This window comes from Akanthomyces muscarius, chromosome 2 (genome assembly GCF_028009165.1).
Source record: "Akanthomyces muscarius strain Ve6 chromosome 2, whole genome shotgun sequence".
In the NCBI taxonomy this organism is placed as follows: domain Eukaryota; kingdom Fungi; phylum Ascomycota; class Sordariomycetes; order Hypocreales; family Cordycipitaceae; genus Akanthomyces; species Akanthomyces muscarius.
Genome location: NC_079242.1, coordinates 3314437 through 3341525, shown reverse-complemented (window position 1 = coordinate 3341525; position 27089 = coordinate 3314437). Strand labels below are relative to the sequence as shown.

Genomic DNA, 27089 nt, shown 5'->3' with positions numbered 1-27089 from the left:
GTCGCAGAATTCGGCGCTAACAAGATGCCGACCGCTGACTGGCTCCCTCAGAATTACCACTCTCCACTGGGCCTGCTCTCGTGTGGATCGCGGCCTGCACGCCATCACCTCTACCAGTACCGATACAGACACAGACCCAGAGTCTCCCGAGGGCTGCGGCTCATTGTTTGCAAGCAACAGAGTTGCACCGTACAGGACAATGGGCGCGCCCGTATTTGGTTGATGCAGCCCTCTCCGCCAGTCAGTGACAAGAAGCTTGCCTTGGTCACTGACGGCCATCTATCCGTACAGCCAACGCTAGATTTTTTTTTTTTTTTAGAGAGACGAAGCTGCTTGCTACCAAAATCAGCATTGGCCCTCTGGAAATCTGCCGAGCTCACAAGCCTCGAGCAATGGAAACGACTGGTCTGCAGAACCCTGGCCATGCGTTCCCGCCTCGATGCAGCTGTCTGGTCATCTGGCCCAATTGTGCTGGGGCGCATTGCCATTGCCGCCGCCGCCTCCCAGTGCGAATTGGCTGGCCGTCGTGATCCCAGTCCAGCAGCCGTGCATCGCTAGCTATAACACTAACGGCCTAGCTTATCTGCAGGCTAATTGCTGCCGCTTCCTTTCTGCCCAGTCAACACCGCATTTTGTCTCCCGAGGAGGGGACTAGGGCCGCCAGGACGCTGATCACTTGGTCTCTCTCGCTCCCTTTGCCGGGCTGATGCAAGGCATCGACCAGGTTACAGCCGTAGAGAAAAAAAGATGAATGGGCTCGCCGATTGCCCTGTGCATACATATGCCAGCTTTCCCGTCAGTAATCGAAGCAACCCCGCTGGCCTGGCTGGGGAGTTGACGCCGCCACAGGAGATAAAAAAAGGCATCAGGACAAAAACCTCGTATCGAAGCAATAATCCACGGCAGTACGTTACCGAGTAACTTACTTCAACGGCTGGAACGTGTTCGCCGACGCTGTTCTACTTCCGTGGCCGATGCGCTGGCTAGCAGAGGCCGATCCCGCCCTACCCATGCCGCATCAGGACTGAGCCTCCGTCGACCGTGGCAGTCAAGAGAGGCTCCGCACAGGGCTCTCCATTTCAAACCACCTTGTAAAGGGCTGGAGTCGTGATAAACGTGCTATATGGGGATGTTCCCCACGGTGTTTGACCTGGCAACTAGGCTACTGCCCAGCTGCGACAAGAAACGCTCAGGGCTCGACTAATTGGATGAACATGTGCCCCAACTCCGAGCCCTGGTGAATTCCGGCCAACACTGCACAGGCAGGCAAGCGTTGATGGCAGAAGCGTCACAGTATTGCTGGCTTCAATACGCTTTATTGCACAACTTGCAAAAAGTCACACCACTTTGCCAAGTCAAGATCCGTTGGAGGATAATGTACACCCTAGGTGCACAGAGAAGGCCTGTTTGTAACTTGCCGCTCACCTGCATGTCGGCCCGGGTCAATGACAGAGACCAGGAATGCCAAGCTTACCTGCCCAAGCCAGTCACGTCTTTTTTTCCCAGTCGCTCCCTGTGCAGCGACCACGAGGTCCATGCGACATGAGACGCTTGGGTGCGGCAGGATCATCGCTGCACGCATGCGCTGCTGACCTACTGGTAGAGTTGCGGCATTCAGACATGGCAGATGTGATCTGAAAAGCGGGTAGATGATGCTGTCGTCCGCGCTCGCGCAAGGGCCGCCTGGTGACTTGTGTGCTGCTTGGAAGGGAGGGAGGGAACCGTAAATAGAAAAGAACAGAGATGGGATGTGTAGCAGGTTACTGCCCTAGTCCTGTTTGACAAGCTTGATAGCGCCGTCTGCATCAATCCTGGGGCAATTTCATTCCATGCACGGTTTCATGACATGCATATCTAGGCTTCGCTCGAGATGTTGACTAAGAATGCACAACCACCACCCAGCTCTAATCCTGTGTGTCATTTTTACGCACGGCCTCCAGGGTTTAGAGGAAAAAGAAAAAACTCCGTCGTCGCTCCGTCCTCGAATCTTGCTTCCGTCGGCTCTTAAGGAAGTTCTGTTTTGTACCTGGAAGCATCTGTTCTCGATATCTCGTTCCTCACATCATGGGCCCTGCGTGTATCAAGTCTTGACGGTGGTCGGGTGCCAACGAGTCGAAGACTGGTGGACTTTTCCAACCTAGATAGTGCTCGCCATCGAAACAGGGCACGATCAAGGTAAAATCCACCAGATTGTGCGTAATCGGGTTTGCTCTTTTGGGCAGCGGACAAGCTTTCGTCACTACCCAAAGAAGCCGATGATGCGGTGAACGGACCAAATCAATCTTGCTAGCCAAAACCTTGTTTCTTAATCCTCCGTGATTGTTCCCCTCATTCAGTCAAACTCGTTCCGTTTTGTAAACAGAGTTCCGAACAATCATTGTGGAATGTTCTTTTACAGCCCAAATTTCCCATTACTATGATCATCGTTCGACGGGGGTTGGCTGGCCATCGAGACCTTTGCCTCCAATGCCCGGACCGGCCAGAATGAACCTGCCGGGGCATCATGCACCGCGGATCCGTTTTGAAAAGGAGAAACTTTCCCAGGAACAATACTCCCAACCTACGGATGTAGACCCAGTCCATACTCTACAAATGCTGGTCAATAATACGCCATTCTTACACATGACAGGTCGACCACGACGTATCTACACGCTTTTGCTCGCGAGAAAACGCTGTGTTGCCAAATATAGGGCCTGTCCCCCTCCCTCCAAGGCTGAAACAGAACCAATCAGCCCGCCCACCAACCCTCTCACAAGGCGATCTCAAACTTGGATGGTGTGCTGCAGGGGCGCGGCGCCGCTGATTGGTCCAAGCCCTTTTTTTTGATCGCGAACCAGTGTCACAAATACAGGCCTTTAGCGTGTCGAAGCCTACAAAGCTCGGAAGCCTACCAGGGACCTGCACCAAAAAAAAGGAAAGGAAAAGAAAAGAGAAAAAGAGCATGCATATCCGTGATGAGCGGGTTGTGAAACATGAGAGATGATGGCACGTTTTTCGTTCTGGTGCGGTCTGGGCTTTCTGTTTATTCTTGCACCTTGTTTTCTCTAGTCTTGTTTTACTGGGTAAACGGTTCGCTGGATGTGGTACCGTAATAAAACTAGAGAAAAAGCAACTGAGACAAAAAATAACAACGCTCTTTGCCAGCCTTGCGCTTGCCTTGCGCTCGCGCTCCCGGTGGCTCCATTTACGATCCCAGACCCAGAAAAAGCAGATTACAGCAAGAGTCAGTCATCTTTGTATCGCGCAGACCGACAAGCACGTTTCCCAGACAGTGTCTTGTCTTCTCTCTATCTCGCCCACTCGGGCCTCTATTTTTAAATCACGGGCCAAGTTCTGTTCACGATGACATTATGCACAGTTTCTTCTCCACAGGAAGGCGACTAGCACACGCCCTCCCCGAGAGAGCAAGAGGGAAGAGGAAGAAGAAAAGCTGGAATTTGCAGCGCGGTTCTGCGCCGTAGAACCGTTGTTCTCTGTCACATTCCGCAAGGTTCCTGGTTCCTGGCGGCAGACCGGGCCCCCCTAGCCTTGCAACCTTGTCCTCTGCATCCATATTCCACGCTACTGGGCATCGATACTACCGTTTCACCATTTCTTCTTTCTTCCAACTTGTCTCTCGCTTCTTTTCTCTATTGTGGCCCCCTGGCCCTTGTCACGCACTCCCAATCAGGAAATGCGGCCGGGTCCCCTGGCAGCAAGCCACGGCAGAGCTTCTTGCGAGGAAAGCCCCCAGCCACACCACACACTTGAAGCCGGCGATGGCACTCAATCAGGCATGGCTTCTTGCTGTCAGGCACCTGCAACCACAACGCCTGGTTTCCTGCTCCGGAGAAGCCTCGCGCTACCAGGGTGAGAAACTCTGGTCCAGGCTCTTTTTGTCTCTCTCTAGCTTCTTCTCCAAATGTGATCGCAAGGTCTGATGTTGACAGATGACTTGCAGCCCTGCGCGCCACTGCGCCGCCACTATGCATGTTCGTGCCCATTTCCCGAGTCTCGTCGTGATTTGAGTCTTGCAGTGCCCTCTCGTGGTCATCGTAATTATGCCCAGTGAGAAAGTGACTGTTGAGACTGCCGCTGTCAACCTGAAACAGCAACTTGAATCGACTGGCATTCTGCCCCCATCCACAAAACCGGGTTGTGTGCTTTCTTACTTGGCTCTTCTTCGCTTTCTGTTGCAGGCTTGGCTACCCTAACAGAGACTCTTGCATTCAATCACAGTGCGTCAGTTACGCCACTGTATGAACGACAGTTGCACGGACGATTTGACGGAATCTGCGACAAAAGGTCAAAAGAATATATAGATATGCCAACTCAAAACACATTCATAGCGGCAAGTGCCGTTTGTATTGTACCATGTTTCATGAATGGTTTTCTGTATAGCAATGTCGAATAAGTCTTGTCCAATGTGACTAGCTCATAAGACGACGCCCTTTGAGGTCGGCACTAATACCGTCCAATCCAAGCCCTCGAGGGCAGACCGCAGATTGAATGTGAAACTATCGTGACATACCGACCGAGTTGACGCTACGTTGCGGTGTGATTTAAGTTTGCGCATTATCGAGTGTCCTATCTACGATGGCCATGGCTGCCAACCCCCATCAGTCCCTCAGAAAACTTGATTTCGAGGAAAGATCGTATCTGACGACACCAGATGTTCAGCGCAGCTGAAGTAAAGATAACGTCGAGTTAATCGCGTCACATGAAACGTACAGCGGCATGAAGTCCGCCATCAAGACCAGGTACTCGCGCAAATTCAAAGCTAGAGCAAGAAGTAGAAGCACGACCGAAGACAAGGCGGTTTCAGAATCAGCTTTCCTCTCTTCTCCAAGAAAATGGCTGGGTTCGGCGAAAACTTCTGACGTGAGGCTTCCCTTCGACCTGTGCGCATCCACAATAACCAATGGGCAAGGGCTATTGAAGGCCGACAAAGGCCGTCCAGGCAAAAAGACGGCATGAATCATAACTCCTAGGACAGTTTGGACGAGAGCGGCGAGTCACGACGGGTTGGAGGCCATCCAAGTGTCAACTCGCCCAATCGGGCAGCCTAGTGTTTCGGAATACCTTTCGCCAATCGGAGACGCTATGATGCGCCCTCGCAGGCGGCCAATGGCGCTGATCAGAGCTATTCTCGGGGAGCGAGACCAGCGATTTCGAAATGCAGAAGCGAAAAACAGACCCTTGGATTGAGTCGAACTGGCCGCCAAGTGGTTTCATCGTCGCCCGGTGGCCTGGGCCGGGCCTCTCTCATCCACTTCCCTCCTTGGGTATAGTATCCCGGTCAGTACTTGTGGCCACGGCCTCGGTCACGCACATTGTACCCTCGCGGCCTGTTGCATTTGCCGCCGACATCACGGAGATGTGAAACAACGCTGGGTCAGTTCTCTGGGGAGGGCGTGTGTGTATGTGTGTGGGAGGCTGCATTGGTGCCATCTCACCGAGCAAAATCGTTCTTGCCGTGTCCTGGGTCTAGAACTGGGGGTTTTCAATGACCAAGTCCGATGGGTAGATCAATGCAGCGAAAAGGTCCAGACACAACTCACAAGACGGGCGGTTATCAGTAAGAAAAACCCTGACCCCCGGCAGAAGGCTAGAACAAACCAACACGCTGTCACAGAGAGGCCAATTAACAGCAAGCAAAACGCAAAGAATAGCATAGGCGGTCAAGAGATCCATGTGCTGCAGTGCCCAACCTTCGAATCGGAATTGGACATCTGCATGAAGAAACGTTATTTCAACACCCTCGGGGGCTGTGGGGATTGACAAAAGTCGTTGGTCTGAGCGCGAAGTTGCTTCAACGTGGTGACATTCCGCCAGAGAGATCTAGCCCAAAAAGGGGGATTTTTTATTTTAAAAATGCATGTTGACAAAACAGAAAGCGCAGATTTGAGCCTAGATCTTTACGACTCTTTCGTGAGCCCTATCCACGGCGCCCACCGCTCACTGTCCATGCCACACCCCTGACATCCCGACCAAAATCTGCACAGATGGACCGGCATCAGATCCAGCATAGAGGCGCAGCAACAGGATAAAGCGGGTTGGAGAGGGAGCGGATCTACTTCTTTTTTCTGTGCTAGTGCGAAAGTGAGGGAAAAGAGGAATAGCCACCAAAGGGCAAAAACCTCAAACACACGCGGTGGCCCAACCTCTTAGCCCATCGTTTCAGAATCACCCTTTCCTGCTTCACGGTTTCATGACGGTTTCCGACATTTTTTTGGCCAGCTTACAACTGACACCAGAGTGCCAGCCACCGACCGCAACTCACAGGTTTCATCCCAACCATGCGCTTGTTGGCCGGCAACCAGTCAGCGCGCTGTGCGAGAGGTTTGTGCCGGTAATGGCAATATCGCCGGTGGGAAGACAGAACAGCATAACGGAAGATCAGCGGGAAGCCGGCAGCCAGACTTCCCGCCAGCCGCAGAGAGAGAGAGAGAGAGAGAGGCGACGCCCGCGGAGATCTGTTTTCCGGTCATGCACTTTCTTGGGCAATAGGCCACTATTCTGTGATGGTGTGCAAAAGGTATCTGAAACCGCAAGATTGTGAAGCTGATGATCTGCTTGCTTGTGTGGGTTCATTGAGTCCAGGTCATGCTCTCATCTATCTCGAAGAGGGTGACGGAAAGAAAAAACCAGTTACCGTAGAAATACACCGTGAAATAGTTATATTCGAAACTATGAAAGCATTCGGCTGCTATTTTTCGGAGTTACAGTCGTGTATACTCTTCGTGAGTCGCGTCCTTCCATCTAGTCAAAAAGCCAGTCAGTGAGAGTTGGCATAAAAATAGCGGCAAATGTCCGAGTCATTGTAGACCGAAAGCCATCGGAACTCGATTTATGCGAGTGCTTCTCCCGGCGACCTCCGATTCCGTCGTGGTCTAACCGCGACGGAAATCCCATCGCGTGTTACAGAGCAGCAGACCAGAAGCGAGCTAGCTCCCGCAATTTGTTCTAGCGAGAAGGCGGGTAGAGGGGATCCGAGCTTTTCTGTTTTGCATGAAAAACACCCGATTTGTTGGTTCCATCTTTTTTCGTCTTTTGACAAGCTGCTGCGACCCTGATGTCGGTGCGTTGAATGTACGAAACTCGGGGTCCATCCTCTCTATACATCGACATCGGAAGCTCCAAGCTCAAAAAAAGACTTCGTCCTGCGCATGCACAACTTATCGCCATGCACCCCGCAGAATGGCGTATCTCTTATGCACATACCGTTGTGTCAAAAGATCTCGTAAAGTTCCTCAGCTGTCCATCTGACAAGATAATTCGCACGGACACGAGTTTGAGCCTGGTAGTTTGAACCAATGACGGCATACTCTCGTCGCAAGATTCAATGCCAATCTGTAACAATCGCTTTGTCCGCCTTTTTTGTTTCTTCGTTAGTGACTAGCATTATCAGTCAAAACATGGTTCTTTGTTGGCGAGAAAGCCATTCCAAAGATGCTGTTTCATCGTCACTTTGCCACCTTTACTAGGTCGACCGCATGACACTGGACCTTGGCGCATAGTCCCTCTTTGCGCCAATCAGTCGGCGGCGGGGTCTTCATTCATCCCGATTGCACAATTGATGAATTGCCAACAGAGATTCAAGTAGTAGTAAAGGGCTACAGGGTATGGCATTTTTGTTGCGCAAAAATATGTTTCAATTTGAACTGGCGGCATTGGTGGCTGCCACAATCTTGGTCCATACTAGCTGTCTTTGTACATCGTGCTTCGTAGATACTTGCAAGCTTTTTCCGTAATACTTGTAGTTACATATGGCATAATTCCATCAAAAAAGTCATAAAATGGCTGTTGTCATGTGAAATGCTTCGTTTTACCGATTTGTGCTGCTTTTCCAGTGCAGCGTCCGTTGTGAATACGGGCTTTGCGGCGATTCGACCGACTCCGTAGAGTATCGTCTTGGTATATAAACCACCCTAATTGTCGGGCTTCTGATGGGCCCCTTTGTCCTCATTATCGGGCTGATTGGGCCGAGTATTCGGTCGGCGCTGCTGGTATCATCTACCGGGCTTTCCGACCCGACAAAGCCCAGCTCCTCGTCGTACTCGTCCCGACTGCCCCATCGCGGCACTGCTGGTTTGGGACAGCCCCATGAGTCCATTTCCAGTCTGAGTGGCGCATTTGAATGTGAAGATGAAGGCACCATAGTTGTGTCTGTATCCTGTGATGAGTTCTTCGACCGTGTCGCAGCTCCTCGCAGCCTCGCGGACACTGCCTTGACGGCCGGCGGCAGTGTCGGAATGGACGCAATGATGATGCCCGTATCGGTCTCGATGATGGACCATATGATAGAAATGGCAGAGTTGATGTAGTTGGAAAGGTTTTTGATGGTGTCGATTCGGATAATTTGGATGATGGTGACGAAGATACCCAAGACGAAGAGCGCAAGGAGAATTAGTTTGCGGGGCGTTTGTATTTGTGCTTTGATGAGCACGGGGAGGGGGACGATCATGCTATATATATGTGTGAGTTGATGGAGATTCGAGAAGAATGGAAGTAAACATACACCGTAGCGTCGAATACTATAGTGAGAGCTGAAAAGCTGAGATAGAAAGGCAGACCTGCTGCGCAATGTCCCCATGTGATGCTAGGATCCCACTGTTTGGAGATCTAGTCGGCGTCAGCTAATGTTCGACAAGTCAAAAGGTCAAGAGGTTACAAACAGGTGTGCATAGAAATAGGAAGCCGCATAAGAAGGCAATATGCGCCGTCGTAATGATGACCATGATTGCGATGATGACCTTGCGGTACATGGGCATGGGGATAAACCTCAGGAAAGAAAGCAACAGGCTTATCTTGAAGCCCCATATACTGATAACATAACTTCAGGATGGTTAACACTGAGAATAAGCATGGCCTGTCTGCTGACTTACAGTGGCGCGCCAATATATTGTGACTGCGAACATCTTTGTCAGCGCTTGCTGTGACTATTCACCGCTGGCGTACTTACAAGCTGAAAATAAAATAAGTTCTGCTTCGGCATGTCATCAAGACTCATAATACCCAATCCCCATTTTGTCTCTATTATTTGTGTTAGAAAGTGACGCGATTTCGACCGACGCTTCAATACTCACGGATGACTGTGGTAACTGTGTAGCCGCACGCCCCCAGCTAGGAAGAAAGTGTTAATAGTCGCAATGTCGCATGGGAACAAGATTAGCCATACCCAGGAAATGAAAATCAGGAGATCGTCTATGAACGTGTTAGCTGTGTAAACTTGGCGCGCCTGACCGCTCAGAATCACCACCGTACCGTATCCTAATGCCCTGACTAAAAAGGCGCGAACATATAGTCTTGCGAGCATAACAAAAAGAGACCCTCCAGTAAAGCTCATTGATACAATCGCAATCTTCGGACCCCAAGTCAGCGTGTCATCGTGAGTATTGTAGGCCCAAGCCATGGTCGGCGGTTCATGGCGACAGCTACAGTTGGGAAGCTTTCGTATGCGCAAGCACAATCTCGAGCCCGTTGTCTGTATTTGAAGCAGAAGAAATGCGAGTGCTAAGAAAAGCGCGAGCAAACTTCAGAGATGGGCTAGATGGGCTTTCTGTTTTGGATCCCAACTGGCATTGGAGTAACTCCCGAGTGAGACACCGAATCGACGGCGCTGGTACAAGCGAGCAGCGGGCGAGACACTAGAAGCTGGGCTGTTTTAGAGGTTTTCTCTCTCCCCGGCTGCGTGCATAAATGACTGCTGAATTTTGAGATGAACCGAAATAAATATATAAATCACAAACCTCTGTAGATTGCCACTTCAATAGGGAAAGTAGGCGCTTTTACAGAATCCTGGCTTTATGAGGGCAGACAGAGCGTGTCTCGAGATTTTGACACCATTCCAACGGGCTGCCAACTTTGGAGATGTAGCTTCTTCTCCACCTACATAACAGACGATAGATGCTAGCTTAACTCGAGCAAGCCCTCTTCCTCCCTTGGCTCGGCACCTCGACGGCTAGCTGCTGAGGTGGTGTGGCTGTCCTGTGATTTTTGGACTGATGAAGTTGACGACAGATAAAGCTGCGGAGAACATAGGACCCCCCTACTTAATGGACGATGAACACATCGGCTTGACGCTTCTAAGGGAGCTCCTATTTGGCCTTGAGTCAACTGCGCTCTTGAGGACGCTTTTCCAAGAGGACATTTGCTTTTCCATTCAACATGACTAGTACATCTGCACTTTGGAAGACGTGCGCCACATACGACATCTCAGTCACTCTAGGCTGGCCGAAGGTACTATCCTAAGTTAGTAGGTGAACCAGACAGTCGCACTGAGGCAACACCGCCATAAAATAATTGCCCGAGACGTCCATCTTCACAGCGGGTGGCCATAGGTAACTACATCGGAGATCGAAGCAGCGGCGCGCCGTAAATGCCACTGAGCCTCGCGGCTGTACTGTCCCGCATCAGTGGTGTCGACAGCAGCTGTGAACGGGCAATGCCGAGTTCAATAGAGCCCTTGGAATCTTTGCTCAAGACACTTCCAACTGTCCCAACTGAATGGAGGTACCATATCAGGTACAGTTTCCCCTGTACTAGAGGAGCTGGCGACAACCGGGGCACTGTAAGAGCCGGACCCTTGACATCATTGCACCAGAACCACGGTCTCGGGCTGCAATCGGACAAATACTGCTGTGCCGGTATGCCAAATCGGTCTCTAGCGCTTCATTACCCATTTGAGTACTTTTGGGATGTTGGACGGAAAATATTACGAGCCCAAGAGCCCAAGTATCCGGTGCGGGTGCCCGATCTGCTCGGGGTGGCGAAGCCGACAACCCACGGCGCGACAGAGCGGAGCACCCTGCATTCCAGTTGATATCTCCCTGCCACCATATAGTGACCTGTAGTAAACGATCGACGAGTGCTTCGATTTATACCTGCTAGTAAAGGCGACCCCGTCCTCGTTTAAAGCGTAGCGTTGAATATTCAGGTGCCATAGCCATGGGTTCAATCTTGCGCGCGTTCGATTGGATCATAAGGTCTATTGCCGGGGCTTTCATAGCTACCTTCGGCATATTGCATATATCTAAAGTGCCGTTAATATTGCAATCTGAAAATACGGACCGCATTCTGTCTTGAGGGGGGCTGTCTTGTTGGCTGATTGCAGTTTGCCTGTCGAGAATGGAGAGCTCGAGCTGCAAATAGGCCTGAATCGAGCTTTGAGTGGCAACAAATATAGCGAAACAGATATATATTGGAGTGGAAGAGTAAAGAGTGAGTTTAGGGAAGTATGCACCACATAACGAATTAAAAACTAGAGAGATGGGCGTAAACAATTCTTTTGACCCCTCCAAAGCTTCATGGTTACTCACCCCACATGAAGTTCAAAACACGCTCGCAAACGAGGCCATATAATTGATATTTACAACTGTCTCTTATTTAATGGCCGCAAGCGCGGCGCTCCTGTCGGCGGCCAATAACTGCTGTATGGCAGGTCGGTTGATGCAGCGCTCCCACCATGTCTTGACTGCCGTGCGGCTGAGAACGACGTCTCCATATCCGCAGGCCATGAGCCTCTGAACCAGTGGAATGTAGTATATGTCTACGACCGTAAAGACATCCCCAGCCATGTAGTCCCTCTCCTGCAAGAAGCCGTCCGCAACAGCAAAGAAGGTCTCGACTGAGCCGAGGGCCTTTGCGACGACAGCATCGTCCGCCGGCAGACCCATGAACTTTTTGGCAAACTTTTCAAAGGCGATGACACCGGCTGATTCGGCAAAGTAGGCCATCTCGACACACTCAGCTTGTTCAAACAGCGCCGTGGCTTCGGCGTCAGAGGCGGGGGGTAGCAGTGGAATGGCGTATTTCCTGGAGAGATATTTGCAGATGGGGCGGCTCTCGTAGAGCGTAAAACCATCCGGGAAGACCACTGCAGGTATTTTGCCCCATGGATGGCGCTTCATGTGCTCTCCGGACTAGGGGCGGTCATGTTAATTTCCATGTATTCATGCCAAAAAAATTGATTGTTACTGTACCTTTTGCTCTCCTCTTTGCAGATTGAGAAGCACGAGCTCATAATCCGTAAAGCCTCCTTCAGCGAGGGTCAAGCGAACTCGGTCCGTGTTAGTGGAACCACGAGCGCCGTAGAGAGTAAATGCTGGCATTTTCGAATGATGAGGTATTTTTATTCTCGTTAAGAGCCTGCTTGTATTCTTGAACATGATGAAGTCCTTTCCCCAGAGGTCCCGAAAAGCAAAGGAATTATATATCATTTTGATGGCAGGGGTCTGCACGATGCCATTTACCTTGAGGACCCATGAAGGCTCAGTAGCGTGTACTGCTGTTGGCGAGTTCGCTCTCGCTTCCTAATCGAGGTAGCGCCGGCGTCGTGTCTGTCAGTCTGTCAACCCTGTAGCGTGCATCGCCTCGCTTTTCCAAATCTTACTCGCGGCAGTCGGAGGACGCGGGCATCTACCAAAGCCGAACTGACTTCCTTTCAGCCTTGCTGATCAATGCAACCTCGACTCCTGATTCGCCAGCTCGGACTCTTGACCTACTGCGGCTCCTTTCCATCGGACCCCAACCCGACGTGAAGAGCGTCATTCACGCGCCGTGATCCCACCATGGCGGGAAATGTGGATGCACCGCAGCATAAGCGTATTCTCAAGAGCAAAACCAAGGTGAAGACAGGCTGCAAAACGTGCAGGTGAATCCCCAACGTCCCGTCTCCGCGAAGTGCGACTGTGCTTATCAATTTACAGAATTAGAAAGATAAAGTGTGATGAGGGAAAGCCGTACTGTAAGAAATGCGTCAGCACCGGCCGGACTTGCGACGGTTACGAATCCATCTTTAGATTCGCTCCCAATCAGTTACCAAAAACCGAATCAGAGACTGCCCTGCCTCTGGTCCACGCTGGGCTGCCTGAGATTGCTCCGCAAGATATTGAGCGGCTCAATCGCTGCTTCTCAATCAAGACCATGCTGGATGTCAAGTTGGGATGTGGCGAAGAAGCCAAGCAGCTGCTAGAAGCCAGCCGGACTGACCCGGTAATCCAGCACGCAATAACGTCTCTCAGAGCGCTGCGAGAAGACCTCGATGCGACAGGCGACGGGAAAACGGCGATTACGCAGCAGGCACCCAGCTACGGCTACGGCCTGAAGCAGTATAATTTGGCCCTAGGCGGATTGGTATCCGAGATGTCCTTTCAAAACTCCAATAAGCTGAAGTCGGCGTTGCTATGCTGTCAAATATTCATCAGCATCGAGCAGCTGCTGGGAAATTACGACGCCATGGCGCAGCATATAATCCGCGGACTCATGATCATGCATGAATCCCGGGCGAGACCGACCCTGGATGGCAATAGGAAATTGCTCCCGGCATGTCGAGATCAATTACCCATGCTGGATGTCTTCATAGTCAAACTATTTGCTGCGCCCTGCAACTTTGCAGACGCCCCCAAGGCTGGTGCTCCGGCGACACCTGCCGAGTCCCCCGACCATCGCACAATAGTCCCAGATACGCGGAGAGACCTGACCAAAATATCTGAATCTGTACTGAAATTCCTCGACGAGGTCTCACATGTGCAGACAATAGGAAATGCTCTTCAATTAGAGCCCAAAAGATCAGCTCTGTTGCATTCGCTAGAATCCTGGCGGATTAATCTCGATCTGGCTCAGCCAGGAACGGGGGAACATGATCTTGAGCCCATTTCAGCGTCTTTTCAGCGCTTATTCTACCATATTATGCAAATTGTGCTAATAGGCACACTGGACTCTTCACCAGAGAGTCGTCTCCAACTTGTGGCCGAGAACGATAAACTGCAGAGCCTCGCCAACGTTGTGGGCCAGCGAGTCAAAGATTACCGAATGAGCTAACCCTCGAAACGGAAACTCAACGGAGACATCTAATGTATGTTAATGAATATAATAAAAATGGTGGAAACTCCTCTTAGCCGGGAGACTCGCAATCTTCTCGGTCCCGCCACGGTCCTGCCCAGCGTTGAAGTACTAGCTCGGCGACCAGGGGAAGGCCGGTGGCGCTTTGTAGTTACGTTAGAAGAAAAACGAAGCTGGCACGTCTTTGCTAGATTACAAACCAATTCCGATTGCAGTATGAGGACCGAAGCAGCCAATCAGCAACCGCGAATCTCGACTCTACTTTGGGCAACTTACTAAAATGAGTATATCAGATCTACGAGTCTCGAAGTATAAAGGAAACCAAGAAGTACAGTTGTTTCTGTAGATTAGAAGCTACAGTCACTATCTTTGACCAGACAGATACACCAACCAGAAAAGTAATCCTTACTTACAAAGTCATGCATTTCGTACTACTTGGCGCCAGTGGCCGCACCGGCCAAAAAGTCGTGTCTGAGCTACTCTCCGAAGGCCACACAGCAGTAGCCCTCGTCCGCTCTGCCAAGAGCGTCGCTGCTCGTCCCGGTCTCACAATTATCACCGGCTCGCCACTCTCGCGGTCTGACATCCACGCCGCCTTGTCCGCTGTGCCAAACACGCCTCCATCCGCGGCCATCTTTACGTTGAACACGGTGCGCACGTCCGATAGCCCGTTCGCGGCGCAAGTGTCGCCTCCTCGCTTCCTGGCGGACTCGTGCGCCAATGCCTGTGAGGTACTGGCGCAGGCAGGCGTCACAAGAATCGTCGTCATGTCGACTGCGGGCGCGGGAGATTCCTGGGCGAACCTGCCGCTGCTCAGTAAGGCCTTTTTGGGGTGGACCAACGTCAAGCACGCTCTTGAAGACTACAACATTCTCGACCAGGAGATTCGCAGAACAAAGATGGACTGGACGTTGGTGAGACCGGTAAGATTGGATTTCGACAAGGAGGACATCGGCAAGGGGGACGTGAGAACACTGGGCAGCGACGGGAAGGGCATGCGCATGAGTGATAGCGTGACGCTGCCAGCTGTGGCAAGATTTCTGGTCAAGCTTGCGACTGAAGGGCTCTTTGTCCGGGAGTCAGTTGTAGTGAAAGAGTGATTCGGGATGTAGTTTGATGCTCAGAAGTAAAAAAGCCCTATTCTTCCTTGTTTTCTAGCAGGGTCTCACATCGTTTACCTCACTACAGATGATACATTATGAGAACAATTTGTTCTATCATATACATTACATCTGGTAAGTTGCGAATTAAGAGGCAATTCTTGATGAATCCACAATAGCCAGAACGACTAGGTCGCCAATAGCAGTCCTTGCCTGGTATATGTGTTGACGCCCTCCCGCGATAAATCATCATCGTCGACACTATCCAACCTCCATTTCTCTGGAAGCTTTGATAATATGGCGAGGAGGATCTTCTCCGTTTTGTCCGTTATCCAATCGGCTAGTTCATCGGCCCACATCCAAGCCACCCACTGGCCAGCCACCGCAAGGGGCAATGCGATGAAGCAGGGCGCCAGCACAGCCGGGTCTGGCCACCTCGTGATGATGAAATACAGGGCAGTTCCTGCCGCACCGACCCATAAGCCCAGGTACACGAGAAGGAAGCAGAGAGAAGCGACAATGACGGCGACCACGGCCGTAACCACGACGCACAGAAAGAAGAAGATAAACTTGGCCACGGCGCGGTTGCCGACCGTGTTGAGGCGTCGCTCGGCGGAGCCCGACTTGGCCGACGAGAAGCGGTTGATGATGGTGGCACGGCAGTGTAGGATACCGATGCGCACAGACGGCGAACGAAGCATGATGCGGATCAAATATGTGGTCAGAAACACGAGGCTGAGAGCGAGGCCCCATGTCCATATATGCGGTGGCGCCGAGGTCAGCTCCTTGACCTGCATGGAGAATACAGAGGTGATGAAGGAAAGTGGGACGAAGAAGAAGGCTAGCTCGGTGAGCTTGTTGATGCCCGAGGTCTGGTCGATGACAAGGGACGACTGCGAGAGGCCCATGGATGATGCTAGCATTGTGAGGGTCGACTCTGCGCGAAGCTGCAGCGCTTGTACGTCCTTGATGAGCATCTCAACTTCCTCCGCGATGATCGGGTCCATCGGTGTCGCTTTGATAGAGAGATGCAGGTGCATGGCCCATTCGTTGAGCTCCTGTAGGCTGCATCGCATCCAGGACAGGTTCTGGCGAACAGAGTTGCCAAACGACTCTACTAGCTGCGAGAAAAGAGCACCGCTAAAGTCGCCGTCGAGGTGGTCAAGCTCTGCGCGCATCTCCGCCAGCAGCTGCCAAAAGTCGTCGAGCACGATGCTGTTGAGCAGAGAGGATATCAAAGCGTCGCCATCCTTGGCTACATCGGCCGGCGACAGCGTGCTCAGGCGGCGCAGAACCAGCTCCTGCGTTGATAGACTATATTTTCTGGCAAAGGCACGATCACGGGAATACGGCTTTGGGTTTGCGTATTCCTCCCGCAGCTCCTCTTCGTACTCCTGGTCATAGTCGTCGTCGCTTGTGTATGAGGATTCGGAATCACTATGGTCTTGCCCCGCAGACTCCTCATGGTCAGTGTGGTCCAATCCACCCTTGGTTTTGCGAAAACGGCTTCTCAGAGTGTCGCGTTTTTTCTTGAGGTTCTGCTTGGTGGCTTCCTTCTTTTCGGCCTTGATTTGCTTGTTTGTGATGGGTGGTGGAGGGGGGTCCAGATATGTCTCTTCGGGACCGGCACTGCGCCAGAGTTCCTCTTCCGAGTAGCTTTCAATCTCAATGGCCCTGGGCATAAAAGTCAAAGATGGGGTATGTTCCTGTGTGCGGAGGTTCTTCATTTTCCGCGTCGGGTCAAAGACAAGAACGACTACACGGGAGAGTGGCTTGTTAGTTCTCAAGCTTGCGCAGGGGAAGGGACAAGACTCACCGATTCTCTCTCCAGCTTCATCGGAGCCCGTCCAATGACTGAAGCCCTCCGGCGCTAGAACACGCAAGTCTCTGTTGTACCAAGAGTTGAGGTTCTTGGGAAGGCCCTCAAAAGTACTGTATGGACGATAGACATTGCTAGCTTTCACCTTTGATGGCGTCAAATTTGCATCCGATGACGGGCCTGGCACTGGCGGGTAGTGTCCTTTGTGCTCCTTCTGCTTCTTCTTTTGTTTCGCCTCGGCGAGGACCTTGGCTTTGGCCAGTTTCTGTGTCGTCATGTACCGTCCCCATTTGTCCAGGACAACGTCTCGCTCTACAAGCCACCGCCCGTCGCTCAGCCTCACCTCAATTTCTGCCTCGTTGAATCCCTTCTTGCCCAAGTAATGCATGAGACCCAGTCTCGCCCATTTGACATGTACCCAGGATCTTGACTTTACGCGCCGTGGGATATTCCACTCTGTGCGTTGGCCAGTTCCCGGCAAAGGACGGTGTCGAAAGCGCGTTTCTTCCTCGCTCCAGTTCATCCAGATAGCGTTGTTGAGTTTGAGCTGGCTATCGCTTGCAGCGTATCCCGAATTCGCTAGATGCTCAAACCAAAACTCGGGATCTATGTTGTACATTTGTCCAACTGCACCCATCGTGAAGCGGCTCAGGTCGGTGATCAGGACCACTCGCAGGTCGCATGATTTTGGTCGATCCTGTAGCAGTGATGCCATGTGTTGTTTCGTCGTTGCTGCCGTCACAGTGCTATCAGGCTGACCAGAAATGTAGTCGATGACAGTGATTGCTGATGACGACAAACCGCCATAGCGCTCGCGATGTGTGACGTTCAGCCAGCGTGGATCCCATCTGGCGCGGTTATCCAGATTGTTCATGTAGAGCTCTGACAGGGTTTCCAACCAATGCGACAGATTCCCCAAGTCTTCTGGTTGCTCAGAGTCCTCGGCTTTTGGCGATTTCTTCTCGTTCTCGGAGCTTGCTTTGCCATTGTCTTGAACGAGGGTATTTTGGTGACTGATGGAGCCTAAGGAAGCAGTGGCAGCGTCAGAAGGCACTGGCTTCGTTTCGTTTCTTGACGCGAGCCTCGCAGAAAGCGGCCGCTCCAAGGAGTTTCTGGGGACGCTGTAGCTTGGGTTCCAGCGCATAGACCGAGGCCACGCTAGAGCGTATCCGTCGTCTGTGGTATCTTGCGCGCCACCCATCCTTCCAGTATCAGATCAGGCTGGCGATGCCGATTGCATCCTGCAGTTTTCTTCTCTCGCGCAGCTGAGCTGCAGATGATTTTAAGAAAAGAGCAGCGCAACCCCCATTCGAAATTGCGACGACGCTCAAAGGCCTAGACCGAGCTGGACCTTGCTGCTAGTCAGCCCAGATCAGCCTCTACCCCTGCAAGCTCCTCTTGAGGTTGCTGATTACTAGGACTTGGCGGGTAAACCGACCACCTAAAACAAGCCTGGCGTGCCACCTGTCAGCCGTCTAAAATTATCAACAGGCAGTGAGCTAATGAGGGCCCGGCCCGCAGCGGAGTGGTGCAGCCCTATGTTAAAGCTTCTGCCAATGTACAATGAACGGGCTGAAAGTGGCGGCTAGATTTGGGAGACAGAACAAATCCGTCGCAACTATGGATAAAGACTGTAACAGTTTACAGCAAACACACGTATGTAAGATACTTAGTAGCAGGGACATTATCATACATTGCCACATCTCCATCGTGATATCTACAGCGGACCCCAACTAGCTTCTAGATCTTTTAATTGTCTTATACTGGTAGCACGGTTGCTATTTCGTTCTGCTCTAGCGTCAACAGAAGCGAAGGCACTCCATGAATGCTGTCGGCCTCGTAAAATTGACGCATTCAAGATTGATTCTCCGAGGCCTTTGCGTCATTGTAGGCTAAGCATATCGAAACAATGCCAATGGAGTTATCGCGAGGCTCGTCCACACAAATGGCTGACCGAAGGCTGGTTGGATTTCTGCCTGCGTTGCAGACATTCCACCACCTGCGACACGCCCACCAGCCTGCTGCACTACGAATAATTGTCCCTGAAAGATCGATTTCGCCACGACGGATTTCTCCTCAAGGCTCATTACTTTGATACTACTTCGAGCTACCATGAGCCTGCGAGGCGAGTCCAAAAGCTAGCGGCAGAGTGCCTGCACTGTACTCTTCGTAGTTGCCGTTGCTCTGGTTATGCGGTACTTCACCTTCATGTTCATTGGGTCAATTCCAATTCAGGAAATTCCCGCCTACTCTGGAAACATTTACTGTCTCGCTGCGCAATCTCGACTTGAGCTCACGGACTGCCGACTTCTCGGAACACCACAATTATACAAGCCTTGATCACCAGTTCGAATGGCTATGGTAAGATGGTCTATTGACGCCGGACGGCGGATACTTGACAGCAGACAAGAAGACGCAAGACACGTATAAGCTGGGTATTTCCATGTTTCATAGCATTTACACCATATCATCGAAACTTCCAAGACGAGCAGCACTGGACATGCCGAGGCTCACCCAAATAACCGCAAGCATAATGGTGGGATCATCCTGGACACTGGCCGACCTGCACATCATGACCAGGGTCACACCATGCACTGCTTTGATTACTAGCGACAGGTAAGCTATTGCAGTGAACGAGGAGTACACCTCTGGATAATGCTGCTACTTCTTAGACTATACTGTGTCTGACAGACTCAACGATTGAGCGCTTGAAGCAATTCCCGAACGCAAAACCGTACATCAATGGAACGGGTCAGAGAAAATGTAAAAGTGGGAGCTTCTGTACGGGGCATCAACGAAATCGAACGTTGAACCCTTGTCTGGTGACGAGCTGCAATGAAGGAATTCGGGCCAGCAATGCACACAAAGTAAAGAAATCGAAAACGCGAGTTTTAAGAGGCCTATGAGTTTTAAATAACAAGAGCTTTGATTAACCAGATGCATATTCCAGTTCCATTTCTCAATTTATGCTTTTACAGAGCCCATTTGCCAGTGTATCTTGCTGCCATCTGCCGATCACCTCTAGTAGCCCGTTCAACCTCACCAATGCACCCGTGAAGACGAGAATGTGCATCAGGTTATGGCTCTGGCCGAGCAAGTCGAATGTTCCGGGAAACCATCTCTCTGGAATTCTAGCCGCATACAAAGCAGCGCCAGAAAAGTTAATCAACGCGAGACCAAGAAACGACTTGAGGCCCATCATGTCGTCCAGGGCCGCAAGACCAAATCTTGACCAGCCGTGCAGGACAGGCGCAAAGAGACTAGATCCGAGGAAGCAGTACATGAGAAACCTCATCGTGCGGTACGTAGGCTGTCGGAACTTGGGGCGCATCGTGAAGACCCCACAGCCGATTGCCGTGGCCGTGAGGGCGATGTGGTACAGCATTTGAAGGCCCGGCTGGCAGTAAAAGGCGAAATGCACACCAGACACTCCGGTACCCCACATGACAAGAACAATGCCCAAATGATCGAGTTCGTTTCCAAAACGATGCATGTCGGCGCTGTGATCGGCAAAGGTGTGGAAGATGGTGGACAGCACGAAGCAAACAACAACGCAAAGATAGTACACACTCACGGCCACGATGTCTGAGGAGCGTGAGCCGGCCTCGCCGGCGAAGGAGCGCAACCGAATGAAGTTTACAAGTCCAACGAGAAATTGCACAGCGCCGATGAGATGTGACCAAATATTTGCTGTAGCGAGGGTCAGTCGGCAAGATACTTGGGCACTCCTCTACGCGGAACACATGCCTGTTTCATTGTGCACCGCCAATATACTTTTAATGGATCGACTGAATGAAGATGATGCGTGGCTAAGCTCGGGTTAACCGTTTGTGCCTTGGCTGACATTCAGCTAGCATACTGACCGATACCCAGTGAGAATGAACTCATTGTCCCTATTCACATGTTAACATTGAGGCAACCCCTCAGCGAGGGCTTGTGTAGTGCGCACCTTTGCCACGGCTCTAGCAAAATTTTCATTAGCAATTTAGTCTTTGCGTCGGGTAAATGCGCGCCTACCTATTTCTTTCCATGTCAGAAGACGTGCTTTCCTAGAACCGAGGGCCTTGGCGGTCATGGTGGTTGCTTCGACGTTGTTTTGGCTATCGGTCTGGACGAGTAGGCGATCAGATTCGGCGCTGGCGTCCATCAATGAAACAATTCTTGGGGCCGGCAAAGGACACTTGATATGCAAGGAGTAAAAAATGAGGTGGCAGTTTCAAACCCCTCATTAGTCTGCATTCATTAGGAGAAACTCTTGCCCCAGCTGCGTTGCAGGGATTTTGCAGCTGCCACGGGCGGCTAGTAAGCTGCGGGACAACTCCAGCCTGTGTGAGAGAGGCTGGGCGGCTAAATGCGCACAGCTGATAGGCAGCCCGTTGGTGGCCTGCGGCGCAAATCACAAGCTGCTATTTTCATTGGAAGCGGAATTGAGAAATCAGGCTGTTTGGGCTGGAGGGGTGTGAAAACACCTGCAGGATATTTCTAAACTTGTCAACACCACGGCCCAAGAAGGCCATGACAACAGAGTCTGTAGCCGCCCATGCTCCCAATGGGGTCGGAGGACAGGGCTCTCAGCAAGGCTTCAAAAGCTGCAGCTGCCCACTGTTCGACCTTTGTACGATGTGCCGCAGAGGTTTCTACTCCGATTGAGATCACATTTGGCGAAAAAGTGACGTCCGACGATGCTTTGGCTTTTGCTCGCCTTTGCCTTTACGCAGTGCACCAACGCGACAACATCCCGACGCAACGCCTCAAACATCGCAGCGAACCAAAACAAGGATCAATACGTTTCGTACGTATCAGACCCGGATGGTCGTGGAACTCTGTCGCTGGTTCTGTCGTGTCTCTTGACACTGATCTTGTGCGTGTGGTCCGCGGTGCACCCCAACGTGCCTGCACAAGAGCGCCGGGGCAGTCTCAAGGCGACGATTTTATTCACCACAAAATGGGTCCTCGCCGGCATATACGCACCGGAGCTCGTCGTCTTTGTAGCTTGGCGGCAGTGGTGCTCGGCGCGCATGCTCCAGAAGCACATTGATCAGCTGCCCGACGCATCGTCAAAGACAGACTCCAACAGCGGCAGCGCAGAAGCTGGCTCGCATAGGCCAAAGTGGACCATGGTGCACAGCTTCTTTGCCTGCGCAGGAGGATTTTCTGTCGAGTTGGACAGCTTGCGTGACGCGATCCCCCCATTGCAGAGCGCCGCCCATGGCGGCACTGTCGACGAAAAAGCGAAGCCCACGCGCCTGACGCTGACGGCCCGGGGAGTGCTGTTTCTCGCTGAGAATGGCTGGCTTCCCACTGTGTACCGAGAAGAAATTGACGACAAAAGCAAAGCGAATGATCTGGCCAAGGCGACGGTCATCATACAAGCAACGTGGATGCTTGTGCAGGTTATTGGCCGCCTTGCTGCAAGACTGCCCGTCACCCTGCTCGAGATCAACACTGTCGCTCATGTGTAAGAGATTCAAACGCTCAAGAAATTCTGGGTTCTAACTATAAGTAGGCTCTGCGCGTTCGGAATGTACGTATTTTGGTGGAACAAGCCCCTCTTGCCGACCGAACCCTTTGTCCTACGCAACGAAAAAATGGCACCGCTTGTGGCTTTCATGTATTCCAGCAGTGAAATGAGCGGGCAAATATCCGAAAAGGTCATCAAGTCTCAGACACCAGTGAAAACGCTACTAGCAAAACTATTACAGTATTCCACAACGCCAGAACTGGAGAGTCTCTGTGTCCGAATGGATACTGCCAGCGATGAATGTGATGCATCGGCACCAGTAATCGGGGTGCCCACTATGAATTCGCCATTAATGACTTCGATACAGGGAGCTTTCAGCAGATCTGATGTTCTTCACGGCGCGGGAACTATAGCTTTGGCGACGAAGCCCACCCAGATCGAAGGATCATCAGCATTCAGGATCCAACCGGCACCACAATCCTGTCTACAAGTTCTTCGCGAATTAAAAGAAAAAGAGGAAGGGACAGCTTTCTTTGAGCGCAGACCGCGTGTCATCTACCACTCAGCAACGAAGCTAAAGAATGCCCCCGACGACAGGCGATGGCAGCTCATGGGCCAGGTTCTGCAATCAGCTCCATGTCTTCTGTCGGAGCGCGTCCTACTGTCGCACAAAGTCCCAAGCACATCATCTCCTGGGACGTACATCTCTTGCATCCACCTGAGGCCAGAGCAGCTCGTGGCTCGTCACATCTCCAACTGGCCATCCAACGATTTGCTGCGCAACGTCGACGGCCTGGTCGTCGGCATCATTCTTTGGCTGGCGAATCTGTTTTACGGCGCCTTTCACGCCGCGGCCTGGAACGAGCATTTCCCGAGCTCGACGGAAAAGTGGCTGTGGAGAGCATCGGCCGCGTACATTGCCAGCTGCGGCGGATTCTGGGTCGTCCTGAACTCTGCGGTGTCGAGATGGGCGCGGCTCAACAGCTTCTGGGAAAAGTGGATGGACGGCGAAAAGTCGTTGCTGGGGACCATGGCCCTTGCGGCTGTGGTGGTGCTCTGTGGTTCCAGCTTCGTCCTCGCCAGGATGTACGTGGTGATGGAGGCGTTTCTAAGCATCCGGGAACTCCCCGCGAGTGCATACCAGACACCACAGTGGGCAGATGTCTTTCCGCATCTATAAAGATCAGCGAGTTGTCCTATCCACACATTTTTACTTGTGCATTTTTTTTTACCACGGATTTACTTTCTAGAGTTGACGCCCTAATCGGAATGTTCGTCCTTTGCCCTAAGTGCAACTTGTTCCTGCGATGCAGTAGAGTTGTAGATAGTACTCGACGACAGGTAACTAGTCTGCGCTTGCTGCAGGTAGTCTTCAATTTCTTTGTCTTTTTATTCTGCTCACCTTAAAATCAGCAGACTCCGCCGGGCATCTCAAGAAATGCCCACCAAGCGTATTAGGTTCCGATAATGCATCGCAGGCCAATTCGGTGGCGAGTCAGATGGGTTTGCTAGAGGCAGACCTACCGTGTCATGTCCCGTGGTGATTGGCGACTGGCTGCACTAACGCCGTCATCTCATCCTGTTCTTCATCAAGTTAGTTCATTAGCTCCGGGAATTACGGGTATATCCACCTACACGGTCCAACTGTCATGTTCAATTATTGCCATCGTTATTCCGCAAACGGACAGTCTTCTACTGCCAACCATTATTCTACCCGCCATCACTCTCGCTCGCCCGCCACGATGCATCCTGAGCCTCTGAGCTGTCATGGATGCTCTTGTTCTCTGTCGCCCACCGCTTCAAAGAGCTGCTAGAGCGCAGATGCATCTCGCCCAGCACGAGACAAAAAACATCATCTCGTGCATTCATCACATCGCTCGTTGAAGCGACTCATCCGCTGAAGCCGACCAAAATCGATGATCGAAACCCGTGGCGAATATAATCATCGAGGCTCTCTGGAATGTTGGAATAGACTTCATCTCATTGCCACCGCAGTACCGCCGCCGAGATGCGCGAACCGCATCAACTAGTTATGGCCTTGCGCTAAGCCAGTCCCGGGTCCCAGGCCAGCTCATTATTGTTCGACCCGATTTTTGTTTCTATGCTGCCATGCATACTTGTGTCTCATAAAACGGCATTGTCCAACTGTTCTTCGTCGCATGTCTCAGACTTTTGTGCCTGCAAACAGAGCCAGCCATTGTACTGAACAAAGCCTTGTTCTGCGACGGTGACATAATCTTGCATAACGCGGTGAGGAGACAATTTTACAGCGACAATCAAAGGGAAAAACATCAAGCGACGAAAGCCGCAATTTCCTAGTATCGCCACCCTTGACTTTAGTATAAGATGCTGTCGGTGCGACATCTGCTGGTGGCCGTCACATTGTTCACTGTGGCAGCTGGTGCAGCTGAAGGCAGACGACTGAGATTTCCTCTCAACAAATTTCAAAGCCCAAGCGCCGAGTGTAAATGCTTTCCTGGCGATGACTGCTGGCCGAGCATCGAGCAATGGAACGATCTCAACAGCACAGTTGACGGCAACCTGATTGCAACAGTGCCTCTGGCATCGCCTTGCCATGGCTCCAAATACAATGAGACTGAGTGCGCAACACTTCGAGATGAGTGGCTGCTTTCTACTGTTCAGTAAGTCTATCATGGTCATTCCCATTGTGACCTATATGAACATCCGGCACTAACTTGTGCCTAGCATGAACTCGCCGTCTTCCATCATGGCTCCCATCTTTGCCAACCAAAGCTGTGATCCATTCCAGCCGAGAAACGGTTCCTGCACTCTTGGCAACTACGTCAAATACGCCGTGGAGGTGCGCAACTCAGCAGACGTCGTCGCCACCGTGCGATTTGCGGCGCAGCACAACATCCGTCTCGTCATTCGCAACACGGGCCACGACTACAACGGCCGCTCCACCGGCGCCGGCGCCCTGGCCGTCTGGACGCACAGCTTGAAAGACACCCAGGTCGTTGACTGGAAAGACGACGTCTACGATGGAAAGGCGCTCAAGGTCGGCGCCGGCGTTGCCGGGTACGAGGCCCTCGCTGCCGCCCACAAGGCCGGCCTGGTCGTCCTCACCGGCGAGTGCCCCAGCGTCGGCATCGCAGGCGGCTACGCGCAGGGCGGCGGGCATTCGGCCCTCAGCACCATCCACGGTCTCGCAGCGGACAATGCGCTCTCCTACGACGTCGTGACCGCCACGGGCAGATACGTCACCGCCACCCGCGACCGACACCAGGACCTCTACTGGGCGCTCAGCGGCGGCGGCGGCGGCAACTACGGCATCGTCGTCTCCATGGTCGTCAGGGCGCATCCCGACGCCATGGTCAGCGGCGCCAAGTTTGCCGTGCAGGCGTCCGAGGACGACCCGGACAGGATCTTTGACGTGATTGACGCCTACCACGCCGCCCTCCCCGCCATTGTCGACGCCGGCGCCATGTCCATCTACTTCTTCGGCGGCGGCTTCCTCCAGAGCCCCGCCACGACCTTTTTCAACAAGACCGGGGAGCAGGCCGCGGCCATTCTCCAGCCCTTTGTCGACGCGGCCGCGCGGCTCAACGTCACCGTCACGCCCAACATCACCCAGCACGCCAGCTACTACGACCACTACGACCACTACTGGGGCCCGCTGCCCGCCGGCAACATCCAGGTCGGCACGACGCTCTTTGGCGGGCGCCTCATCGACCGCCCGGCCCTCGCCGGCTTCTCCGCCACGGCCCGCGGCCTCGCGCGCGCCAACGTCACCTTTATCGGCGTCGGCCTCGACGTGTCCAAGCCCAGCGGTGGCGCCGCCGCCAACAGCAACAGCAACGCCGTGCTGCCCCAGTGGCGCCGCTCCATCGTCTCCGCCTCGCTCACGCTGCCGTGGAGCTTCGCGGCGCCCTTTGCCGACATGGTGGCCGCCCAGGACCGCATCACCAACGAGGTGCAGCCGCTCGTCGAGGCGGCGACCCCGGGCGGCGGCGCGTACATGAACGAGGCCGACTTCCAGCAGCCCGGCTTCCAGGACGTCTTCTTTGGCAGCAACTACGGCCGCCTGAGCGGCGTCAAGAGCGCGTGGGACCCCGACGGCCTGCTCTACGCCATCTCGGGCGTCGGCAGCGAGCAGTGGGAGGTGCGCAGGGACGGGCGCCTGTGCAAGGTGGCGGGGGAGACGGCGGCGCAGAGCAAGGTGGCTGTCAATACGCCGCAGTTTCTGACCATGCCCAACGTCTAGCACATTTTTGGTGTTGTCCTTTCTTTAAGGTCGGCTTGGTTTCTGTATATTTGGTTCGGCGTATGGTGGACAAATTGACCGGTTGTATTTTGCTTCACTAGATTGGAAATGATTCTGTCAAAAAGGTTATGAGTTCCGACTTACGGGCGCACTTGTACACGATGAAAAGCAGGTCAAGGAAAAACGTTCCCATTTAAATAGCACGTAGTTTTATGAGCCCATTCGTGTTGTCATGGCCTCAACCATTGAGTTTCACTTGCACACTCGTATCTATATACATGGACATACCACAACGCCAATAACATTTATTCATGTTCAAGGCCAACCCTTCTGATCCTCGCTGGATACACACATGTCGCTGCAGAAAAAAATAATCATATTTTCTAACAAGACGCTGCTGCTGCTAGAGGATAAAAAGAGATTGTCCAATCCTCCTCTCGTCATCTCCTTCACTCAAATTGACCACCACCATGTTCTTCTACTTTTTCTTCTTCTCTTTCGCACGATAAAAGAAAAGATACATTCATTCGTTTCGTTCTTCGGAATATAGAAAAACAAAATAAGATAAGCAAAGAATAACCCCTTCAATCGCATAGTGTGTTTTATGCATTCCCTCTTACTTCTGCTTTTTCTTCTTTTTCTACTTGTAGTTTGGACATC

General features: G+C 52.3%; 9 protein-coding genes across 9 annotated transcripts; 5 read left to right on the top strand and 4 right to left on the bottom strand.

Annotated features, from left to right (window-relative positions):
* Positions 1 to 7807: 7807 nt before the first annotated feature.
* Positions 7808 to 9394, bottom strand: LMH87_004244 (uncharacterized protein; the record flags this gene model as incomplete). The annotated part of the gene is made up of 8 exons (XM_056195433.1): positions 7808 to 8447; positions 8501 to 8604; positions 8658 to 8817; positions 8868 to 8890; positions 8945 to 9015; positions 9069 to 9105; positions 9161 to 9186; positions 9247 to 9394. 8 exons carry the CDS (start codon positions 9392 to 9394, stop codon positions 7808 to 7810), a joined length of 1209 nt encoding a protein of 402 aa, XP_056049062.1.
* Positions 9395 to 11363: 1969 nt separating this feature from the next.
* On the bottom strand, positions 11364 to 12092 carry LMH87_004243 (uncharacterized protein; the record flags this gene model as incomplete). The annotated part of the gene is made up of 2 exons (XM_056195432.1): positions 11364 to 11903; positions 11964 to 12092. The coding sequence occupies 2 exons, from the start codon at positions 12090 to 12092 to the stop codon at positions 11364 to 11366; spliced, it is 669 nt and encodes a 222-aa protein (XP_056049061.1).
* Positions 12093 to 12551: 459 nt separating this feature from the next.
* On the top strand, positions 12552 to 13803 carry LMH87_004242 (uncharacterized protein; the record flags this gene model as incomplete). The annotated part of the gene is made up of 2 exons (XM_056195431.1): positions 12552 to 12634; positions 12690 to 13803. 2 exons carry the CDS (start codon positions 12552 to 12554, stop codon positions 13801 to 13803), a joined length of 1197 nt encoding a protein of 398 aa, XP_056049060.1.
* Positions 13804 to 14243: 440 nt separating this feature from the next.
* LMH87_004241 (uncharacterized protein) lies at positions 14244 to 14924 on the top strand (the record flags this gene model as incomplete). Its single annotated transcript, XM_056195430.1, has 1 exon — positions 14244 to 14924. One exon carries the CDS (start codon positions 14244 to 14246, stop codon positions 14922 to 14924), a length of 681 nt encoding a protein of 226 aa, XP_056049059.1.
* A 188-nt stretch (positions 14925 to 15112) lies between these two features.
* LMH87_004240 (uncharacterized protein) lies at positions 15113 to 17944 on the bottom strand (the record flags this gene model as incomplete). The annotated part of the gene is made up of 2 exons (XM_056195429.1): positions 15113 to 16680; positions 16741 to 17944. The coding sequence occupies 2 exons, from the start codon at positions 17942 to 17944 to the stop codon at positions 15113 to 15115; spliced, it is 2772 nt and encodes a 923-aa protein (XP_056049058.1).
* A 1758-nt stretch (positions 17945 to 19702) lies between these two features.
* Positions 19703 to 20890, bottom strand: LMH87_004239 (uncharacterized protein; the record flags this gene model as incomplete). Its single annotated transcript, XM_056195428.1, has 5 exons — positions 19703 to 20433; positions 20491 to 20552; positions 20607 to 20636; positions 20693 to 20705; positions 20761 to 20890. 5 exons carry the CDS (start codon positions 20888 to 20890, stop codon positions 19703 to 19705), a joined length of 966 nt encoding a protein of 321 aa, XP_056049057.1.
* Positions 20891 to 21425: 535 nt separating this feature from the next.
* Positions 21426 to 22617, top strand: LMH87_004238 (uncharacterized protein; the record flags this gene model as incomplete). Its single annotated transcript, XM_056195424.1, has 3 exons — positions 21426 to 22201; positions 22250 to 22267; positions 22572 to 22617. The coding sequence occupies 3 exons, from the start codon at positions 21426 to 21428 to the stop codon at positions 22615 to 22617; spliced, it is 840 nt and encodes a 279-aa protein (XP_056049056.1).
* Positions 22618 to 22814: 197 nt separating this feature from the next.
* On the top strand, positions 22815 to 23384 carry LMH87_004237 (uncharacterized protein; the record flags this gene model as incomplete). The annotated part of the gene is made up of 1 exon (XM_056195427.1): positions 22815 to 23384. One exon carries the CDS (start codon positions 22815 to 22817, stop codon positions 23382 to 23384), a length of 570 nt encoding a protein of 189 aa, XP_056049055.1.
* Positions 23385 to 24550: 1166 nt separating this feature from the next.
* LMH87_004236 (uncharacterized protein) lies at positions 24551 to 26429 on the top strand (the record flags this gene model as incomplete). Its single annotated transcript, XM_056195423.1, has 2 exons — positions 24551 to 24846; positions 24911 to 26429. The coding sequence occupies 2 exons, from the start codon at positions 24551 to 24553 to the stop codon at positions 26427 to 26429; spliced, it is 1815 nt and encodes a 604-aa protein (XP_056049054.1).
* Between the last annotated feature and the right edge of the window lie 660 nt (positions 26430 to 27089).